The sequence below is a fragment of the Helobdella robusta genome, assembly GCF_000326865.2.
Source record: "Helobdella robusta unplaced genomic scaffold HELROscaffold_5, whole genome shotgun sequence".
NCBI classification, from domain to species: domain Eukaryota; kingdom Metazoa; phylum Annelida; class Clitellata; order Rhynchobdellida; family Glossiphoniidae; genus Helobdella; species Helobdella robusta.
The window spans coordinates 1,021,655-1,031,373 of record NW_008705254.1 but is presented as its reverse complement, the minus strand read 5'-3'; the positions used below and the strand labels follow the sequence as shown (position 1 = coordinate 1,031,373).

The window sequence follows — 9,719 nt, the reverse complement described above, 5'->3', positions numbered from 1 at the left end:
TTGTATTGTTTGGTATTACATTGTATGATGAGCGCGCTCAAAATGAGATTTGTTTAATGAAGAGAAAAAAAGAGATACAAAAAAACAAAGACGGAGAATAGAGAAAGACGAGAAAAAACAAAAAAAGAGAGAGAGAGAAAGAGAGAGAGAAAGAAAGAGAGAAAAAAACAAGAGAGAGAGAAAGAGAGAGAGAGAGAGAGAGAGAGAGGGGGGTGACAATATCACACACCTCGTTGCTCCGGACCAACTTCTGGAATAATTCGTCATTATTGAACTTGTACTTAGCATTCTCCAGTACAAAACTTCTCATCAGCACTATAAAGTAGCAATTTTCAGTACAATTACTGATACTATTTCAAATAAAAAAAAACTTTAAATCTCATTTTAATTACGATTATTAATATTTAGTAACACAACCACAACTTTGCCATGATTACTACTACTACTACTACTCAATACTACTACTATTACTACTACAACTACTACTACTAGTACTGATGCCGCGGCTGTTGCTACTACTACTACTACGGCTTCTAAAAATTACCGTAATTTAGTAAAAGTTAAAATATTGACTGAAGAAAAGTTGTTTAAACTCCCAATACTAACACATTCGGATGTACGTATTGTAGATTTACAAGAAAAATAACCCAAAACACAATTCAACAAAAATGGTAGTACCATTAAATACTATTACCGGTTTTTAAAAACAATCAATACCGTATTAATTCTAGAAACACAGCCACTCAAGAAGTCTGAAGATGGTTAAAACACTATAAATACTTATAATACACTATCATTCACATATAGTATGGTACTAACAATTACTTTTACTATAAACCAACTAGATGACATCAGTAAAAGTCTCAATTTTACTGAGTTTTTGAATATATATATATATATATATATATATATATATATATATATATATATATATATATACGTTCGATAATAACGTTTATGATTGGCAGATAAACAGCCAATCAAAAGCGACTGCTAACTCCAACGGTATATTTGTATTAATACATGTTTGTTTGTTTGCATGTATGTATGTATATGTTTGTATGTTTGTTTGTATGTATGTTTGTATGTATGTTTGTATGTATGTTTGTATGTATGTATGTACGATTCTTCGATTATAACTCAAGTAAATCCGTCATCTCGATTTTTAAAAAATTCGTTTATTTAAATTTATTTTAACTAACCAACTAATTAGTCAAATAATAAATTATTCAATTAATAAATAAAGTAATTAATTAATTATATTCTCAACATAAAAAACATCTCACACGAATGTCCCAAATTAATCTTGGAGATATTGATAGAACCAAACCAAAATAATACAATAATAATAACATAATAATAATATAACAACAACGATAATAATACAATAATAATAATAATAATCACAACAGCAATAACAATAATGATAATCTTGTCCAGACAGTGCAAAAACTGAGACGTATAAATGAAAACTGAAGTTGTGATTGAAAAACTATGTCCAATCTATAAAACAGTTCTAGCGTTCATCACCCTCAACACCATCGCCCTCCACAAAACCGTAACCATCATCATGGTTATCATCATCATCACCATCATCGTCATCATCATCATCTATCACTATAATGCCTAGAATGCCGGCTACTACTACCACCACTGAAATCATCTCTATACGATGACGATTTACTCATCTGCTGTTGCTGCTGTAGTTGGTGATGATGGTAGCCACCGTAGAGAGATGAAGCCGCGGCCACAGATGATGACAACGTCGGTATTGGCTGATACACCTGGGCCGGGTACTGATAATAGTTGTAATGATACCAATGATGATGATGAGGAGGATGATAACAACAACACAACAACAACAACACAACAACAACAAAACAACAACAATGTAAACGATAATAAATTGATAAAAAAACATCAACAACATCACCAAATAGTCCTAACTACCTACCTACCTACCCACCAACCAAAGGACAACCCAACACAAAAGGACTTACTTACCTATCTACCGACCTACCAACCAACCAAAGGACAACCCAACACAAAAGGACCCCGTCCCAACAAACCTGATATGCCGCCGAGTAGTCTATAACAGGGCTAGGGTAGGCCGCCAAATGTGGGTCGTACACATACTGCGGGGGGAAATATGCGTAGGTGGAGGGCATCGACGGGGGCATCTAATTATTATCATTTATTATTATTTAATTATTTTTTTTTATAATTATTATTTAATTATTTTTATTATATTTATTTATTTGTGTATTTATGTCCGCCTGTGTATTCTGTTCGTCTATTCGCGTGTACATGCAACGCATACGAGGGCAATGTTCTTCCAGATTCGATTGCGATTGACAATGAACGTTGATAATGTAATTTTCATAATAAAACGACGACAAAGCGCTACATAAATTGTCGCTTTCATCATCATCATCATCATCACTATCATCATCATCGTTACTTACTCTGGAGGTCACTGATCCGCCATATTGAGATGGGGTTCTGGTGAATTCTCTGACGTAATCACTGTAAGACTGAATGAATGAATGAACGATTGAACGAATAAAAAAATGATTTGCATGAATAAATGAATGAAAGAATGGATTGCATGAATGAATGAATGAATGAATGAATGAAAGAATAAATGACTAACTCCATTTAGCAAAGTTTCTCTTCTTACGCCATAGCGAACCGGTATTCTGTTTTTGAGAATGAAAAAAAAATAAAAACAAACAAACATACAAACACAAATATACACACATGCATACAAACGTACATACATACAAACATACATCCATCCATACATACACACTTAACAAACATACTATCAAGCATACACACATACAAACGTACATACACACAAACAAGCATATACAAAAACTCACCCGTCTCCTTTCTCTCTATCACTTCTGTCTCTTCCACTGATATAAGCTTGAGTGAATGAATCAAAATAAATGACAAAAATGAACGAAAGAATGCCTCACATAAATTAATGAATGAATGAATGAAATGAAAGAATGTATAAATCAGACTCTCATCAAAGCATTTCCAGGAAAAAAAAAACAAATGACTTTTAAAATTAATGAACGAATGAATGAATGAATGAACGAACGAAAGAACGGAATAAATAAATTATATAAATAATAATAATAATAAAATAATAAACTTGCTCCTAACATGTACCAGTTCTTCTTCTAGAGCTATCTCTGCTGCTATCAAAAAAATAATTTCACGATTATCATTAATATTCATAACCTCATTATAATAATAATCATTATTATTCATCATAATTACCCAACGATAATTAGCATAATATATGTGTACGCACAGGCTGCAAATAGGGCGAATTAGTGACTCCAAACTAATTTTACAGCAAATTGAAAATTCATTACATAAAAAGTTTTGTGAACTTCAAGTTCAGCCATAGCTTTTTGCCTGGGGTATATTAAACCTTTAAAAGGTTCTTAAAATACAACAGCAAGGGGTACATCATGATACAATAGGGGAAAAAATTTATTAAAAAAACAACACAAGCAACACAAACTATGGCTGAACTATCAGTAAACAAAAATCATACTGGCACAGAAACACACACACACACACACACACACACACACACACACACACACACAGACAAACATACACACACACACGCACACATACATAGACAGACATACACACATACAAATACAGACAAACGCAGATACGCAGGCACACAACTTACCACAAAAAACCCTCACCAACACGTAGCTGTGTTGCGTCTAGAGTCTTAGGCCAGACCAAATCAATCAAAAATAGCAATAATAATAATAATAAATAATAATAATAAACGTTAATAATAGTAATAGCAATAAATTTGTCCATATTGCGAGAAACAAAAAAAAATGAACTAATAAATTTAGAGTTAATTCCAATGAAAAAGCAACTCATACATCCAGAGTATAAATGTAAATTCAACAGACATAACGTACACAAAATATATACAAAACGTACACAAAATGTATACAAAATGTACACAAAATGTATACAGAATGTGTATAAGACGATTCCAGGCAAATGTTTCAAATAATGCAGTATGCTTACAGATATGCATACACACACACACAAACATTTTGCACGTTTCAGCGGAGTTTGTATGTTAACAAAATTTTTTTCTGATTTCAAAAAGGTGATAATATATACAAATTCAGTGTTCTTCTTATAAAATGTTTTCACCATTTTAAAATAAATTGAAAATATATTTAGAGAGTTATTCAAATCAAAAGTCTGTTAGCTTTCAATAAGCCAAAGTCAATATTCTCTGGACCTCGCAAACTCTAGACATCACTTTAATTTCAGAGACAATTTCTAAAAAAGAACTTTCTAGAGAAGAGCTCAAGATGATGATGATGATGATAATGGGAGTGCTGATGATGATTAAGACGACGCTGGATCGTCATCATCATTTTTCATCTCATGAGATGCTAGTAACGACATGTTGATTGATAGATAGATAGGTAGGTAGGTAGGTAGGTAGGTAGGTAGGTAGGTAGGTAGATATATTTTCTACTCACGACATGGTTCAATCATCATCACTTCCATATCATCCTTAAATCTCTTCGCGTGAATAATAATGAAATTATTTAAAAAGATTTTCAAAGAGTTGACTGAATGGTGAAAGTAACGAAAATAATAATGCAAATAATAATAAGAAGAAATAAAAAACTCAGTATTGTCTTGTAGAGCACACCTAGTCAGATAATCTTTTCTAGCAGCAGTAGCAGTTGAAGTAGCTAAGTTGCTAGTGGCACCAGCTACGCCGCCAGCTATCTGACTCTTAGCTGAATCACCCAAAACACTACCGCCACCAGCAACCGCTGCCGGTGGCGTAGCTAAAACTTGAGAGCCGAGAGCAGCTGTAGTAGAGTTTGTTGCTGTGGTAGTTGAAACCGCCGCTGCAGTCGCTTGCTGTGGCTGGTTGGCTCGTCTGAGAGCGTGCTTCGATAGGGACGCTATTCTGTGCAGATCGATCTGACTGTCTTGCGGAAACATGCGACACAATATCTCGCCCACCGACGGCTCGATTTCCTGTGTAGATGGGCGGGTGTGGAAAGTGGTAAAAATGAATGAAGAATGATTGAAAGAACGAACGATAGAATGAAAATGAAGGTGTGGAGAAACAAATGAATGAATGAATGAAGAAAGGAGTGAAACAGCAGATAAATGAACAAACAAACGAGTGAACAAGCGGAAAAAATATTGAATAAATGACATCCTACAGTAAAAATCACAATCAAATTTGAGAAGAGTAGAAAAAACAACAACAACAACAACAGTAATAACAACAACAACAGTAAGACTGACCTGTCCATCTCTGCCGACCTTGACGGGCTTGTTCATGTTCCAAGGATTCTTCAGGTGCATGGTATCAGTGAAGTGGAGTTCCTTCCTGTTGTTTGTCATCATTGTGACGTCATTGTTAAAGGAAGTAATGATTGATGGAGTGAATGAAACAAAAACAAAAATAACCATATCAACGTTAAAAAATTAAATTAAAAACAGCAACTATAATAATAGACCACCTTGATATCCAATCCAGTTTAAAGACAGAACTGAAGACCCTGGCCTCAAGACCTGGTGGGAGGACCCAACGAACAGGTGGGTGGGACTTATCAGACTCAGAAGCTAAACGGGCAAATCCTATTCGTCGGTGGATTAGCCAATTTGATAAACTATAATGAATAATTGAATATTAATGAGAATGTGATGTAGACTGTAAATTATTAATTTTCTCTATACTGTCAGAGGTATCACCAACACACGCGCGCATACACACACACACACAAACGCATACACACGGTGCATGCGTGTGAATCCATGCAATGCACAATGTATCATCAGACACAAACATAGGCGGGATCTGTTTGCACTCGAAACCGGTAACAATTACACCAGGAGTAGATAAATGAATGAAGAATATTAATATAAAACCTTGGAACTTTCCACTCTCTTGTACTGAGAATATTAGGAGAACATTCGCACATTGCTGTGTAGGCGGAAAATAATTAATTAAATTTTCAAAACTACAAAAACAAAATAAAATCCTCATCAATAAATAATTTATTTTTATGATACACAAATTTTAAAAGAATCCAAGCTCAGCAATCATCTGAAATTTCTATAATCACTTATCACTAATCCCTAATTCCTAATCCCTAACTTTGAATGCCTGGTTGAGTCTGGCCTCGTTCTGGGGTGGGGTGGACCAGATGTTTCGAGCTTTTGCCAGACTGACATTCTCGTGGTTGTTGCTTTTGATGAGGAAGAAGCGAGCCGAACGGAAGATGTACTTCAGACGCGATTCACGATCTTTGGTAATGTGGTTGCAATGATGATGATTAGGACGACAACGACGACGATAATGATGTTTGTAGTGATGGTGATGATGAAGATAATGGTGGTAATAATAAAAGAATGAAAGAGTGAACGAATGAATGAATGAGCAAATGAATGAACAAATGGAAGAAACCTTTTTCAGAAGCGCTATCAACTTTGAGCTTTTTTGCATCAGTGGCTGCAAGATGAAGTTTTAAATGATTTAATCACTTATCTCCATTACATGATCATCAGATGAGTTCAATAGCCACTCATTCATTCAATCATTCAATCACTCATTAATTCATTCCTCCATCCATTCAAAAAACCATTCGTTTATTCATTCAACAGATCAATCACTCACTCATTTAAATAAAAAAAACTGCTCAATATATAATTTTGTCTGCATTTAAATAACAAATCATCATCATCGTCGTCATCGTCCTCTTCATCAAACTCACAATTGTCAATGGTTGGAATGGCTTCACCAATCATCATCTCTACATCCCCATTATTATTATTATTATTATTATTATTATTATTATTATTATTATCATTATTATTATTATTATTACTCCACATTATAGGTGATATGCTATCGTGCTTCCTCTTCAAGTTATTGTCCCCATCACCGTCTGTTGAAATCGAGAAATTAAAAATGTTTCAATGTATAATTCGATTTTTTAAACAAAAATATGAATGGATGGACGGATTGAATTGGATTGAATAGAAGAGTGAATGATGAAAAAATGATTGAATGAGGGAAAAAACGAAGGAATTAATAGATGGATGAATGGATGAACAAAGAAACTGTTGAATGAATGAATGAAAAAAGTGATTCATCCTTCCTATTAGTAGTGTTTAATTTACTTTTTCCACCAGCAACAACATTGATAGAGTTGTTGCTGTTGTTGTCGTTGTTGTTGTCCGGTTTTACTTGACCTTCAACCGAGCTAGAGTCAAGGTCATTTATGAGTTCAAAATCAACATCCAGGTTTTTGTTGATCTGTATCTCGATCTCAAGATGGTGATCATTGCTGTTGTTGTTGTTGCTGTTGTTGTTGTTGCTAGCGTTGGTGACGTTGTCAGCAGTGTTGATGACGTCATCACTTTTGTTGTTGTTGTTGTTGATGTTATCGTCGGTGTCGGAAGTGACGTTGCCAGTGAGGTCAAGGTCATTTTTGGCAATGTTGACGTCGTCGTCGGGAGCTGAAGGAATGTCCATGGCTTCCATCTGTCCATCTGTAGGGCAATACAATATCGATGTTGTATGTTGATGTTTTTGTATAATTTACCGCTAACAATGTTTGATAATGCCGTTGCTTTGCTGTTTTAAATCTATGAATATGTGATTGTATGTATGTATGTATGTATGTGTATATGTATGTATGTGCGTATGTTTGTATGTACCTGTGTATGTATGTATGTTTGTATGTATGTATCTGTGTATGTTTGTTTGTTTGTATGTATGTATGTATGTTTGTATGTGTATGTATGTGTGTTGGTGTGTACCACAACCTTCCAAAGATAACGGCTCCTCAACTGATTTTACATCGTCAACATCGTCAAGAATCTTGAATTCAGTGGCCTCCTCATTACAATCGCTACTCACATTATCACCACCGTCGTCGTCGTCACCTTCACCATCACCATCGGTGGCTTTGATATCATCATCATCATTATTATCAGCTATATTATCATCATTCTTAGATTGATTATTATTATCATTATCATTATTAATGTTATTATTATTATTATTACTACTACCATCATCATCATCATGGTGGTTGTTGTTGATGTTGTTATCAGATGATGTGGTGTTTAGACAATATAGCTGGTCTTCTAATGCAATGCTTTCATCATCTGTCATCATCAGTATTATTATTACTATTGTTATTATTATTATCATTATTTATCATCATTGTAATGAAAATTAGAGATGGCAAGATGATAAAATGATGATTCAGACTAATGGATTGAAATTAACTTTTTGTATTAAATTAACTTTTAATAATCAATAAAAACTAAAAGTGAATCACTGCAACAAACTTTCAAACTGCTTGTTCTCGGCGTCATCTGCATCTATGTCAGTCACGTTGTCCATTGTCAGTATTTCGTCTAGTAAATCTGAAAAAAATTAATTAAATTAAATTAGAATTTTTTGTTTTAATAAAAGCATTGTTGGAGAAAATGGCTAATAGATAGAACATAGACTTAGAATATAATAATTTCAATGGAATAATAACATAATTTAATGATTTTGTAATAATGTTTTGTTAGGTTGTGGTTAGTTAATTAATAAATAAAGTTATTATTAATTTTAAATTAAATAAATATGTATTAATCAATTAAATTGTAATAAATATGTATTAATCAATTAATGTAATAATGATAGGTAAACCTTAAAATGTAAAAATTTCAATTATTGTTATCACTAAATTAGCAGGTCGCATAACGTTGAAAAATGCGGAAGCGCGCGCGCTGAACTTTAAGGAATTTTTCTGAAAGTGAATTTACATTGTTATCGCAAACTCGCGTTTTCGTCGTCGTTATTTTTGTTTATTTTTCGAAAATGCGCCCATCTATATAATTTTTGGTTGTTATGAGCGATAAAAGAAATGTGTATTATTATAAAAATATTTTTTCTTTGTTGTTCTGAGTCACATTTGTTGCAGACTATTCGCTACGAGGTTGGTGTATTTTAATTTTTTTTATAAAGTTAGTTAAACATGGACAACACCGATTTTTTTTGAAGAAATGTGATAATTAACCAATTATTAACATTCTGTAAAAATATTTTTAAAATTAGAGTATAATGAAATTTTTTATGGATTTTTTTCCGCGTGCACCGTCGGTCACTAAAATACATTGTATTGGCTGTGTTTTTTTATAAAAATGTTCATAACTGCTAAATTTCATGGGCATCACCGATTTTTTTTGAAGAAATGTGATAATTAACCAATTATTAACATTCTGTAAAAATATTTTTGAAATTAGAGTATAATGAAATTTTTTATGGATTTTTTTCCGCGTGCACCGTCGGTCACCAAAATGCGTTGTATTGGCTGTGCTTTTTTATAAGAATGTTCATAACTGCTAAGTTTCATGGGCAACACCGATTTTTTTTGAAGAAATGTGATAATTAACCATTTATTAACATTCTGTCAAAATATTTTTGAAATTAGAGTATAATGAAATTTTTTATGGATTTTTTTCCGCGTGCACCGTCGGCCACGAAAATGCATTGTATTGGCTGTGTTTTTTTATAAGAATGTTCATAACTGCTAAGTTTCATGAGCAACACCGATTTTTTTTGAAGAAATGTAATAATTAACCATCTATTAACATTCTGTAAAAATATTTTT

The 9,719-nt window shown here is 33.1% G+C and overlaps 1 protein-coding gene across 1 annotated transcript in view; it reads right to left on the bottom strand.

Annotated features, from left to right (window-relative positions):
* HELRODRAFT_163167 (hypothetical protein) overlaps nt 1-9,279 on the bottom strand; it is a gene marked incomplete at both ends in the record, with an annotated part of 10,931 nt that extends 1,652 nt beyond the window's left edge. The window contains 18 exons of the mRNA XM_009027119.1: nt 230-315; nt 1,649-1,796; nt 2,070-2,180; nt 2,466-2,534; nt 2,654-2,699; nt 2,886-2,931; nt 3,178-3,212; nt 4,730-5,067; nt 5,344-5,428; nt 5,562-5,679; nt 5,971-6,025; nt 6,200-6,348; nt 6,509-6,553; nt 6,816-6,989; nt 7,225-7,596; nt 7,873-8,013; nt 8,404-8,481; nt 9,204-9,279. Of these exons, the coding sequence (XP_009025367.1) occupies nt 230-315; nt 1,649-1,796; nt 2,070-2,180; nt 2,466-2,534; nt 2,654-2,699; nt 2,886-2,931; nt 3,178-3,212; nt 4,730-5,067; nt 5,344-5,428; nt 5,562-5,679; nt 5,971-6,025; nt 6,200-6,348; nt 6,509-6,553; nt 6,816-6,989; nt 7,225-7,596; nt 7,873-8,013; nt 8,404-8,481; nt 9,204-9,279 (2,172 nt within the window). The remainder of the gene's footprint in view (nt 1-229; nt 316-1,648; nt 1,797-2,069; nt 2,181-2,465; nt 2,535-2,653; nt 2,700-2,885; nt 2,932-3,177; nt 3,213-4,729; nt 5,068-5,343; nt 5,429-5,561; nt 5,680-5,970; nt 6,026-6,199; nt 6,349-6,508; nt 6,554-6,815; nt 6,990-7,224; nt 7,597-7,872; nt 8,014-8,403; nt 8,482-9,203) is intronic.
* Nucleotides 9,280-9,719: the final 440 nt, after the last annotated feature.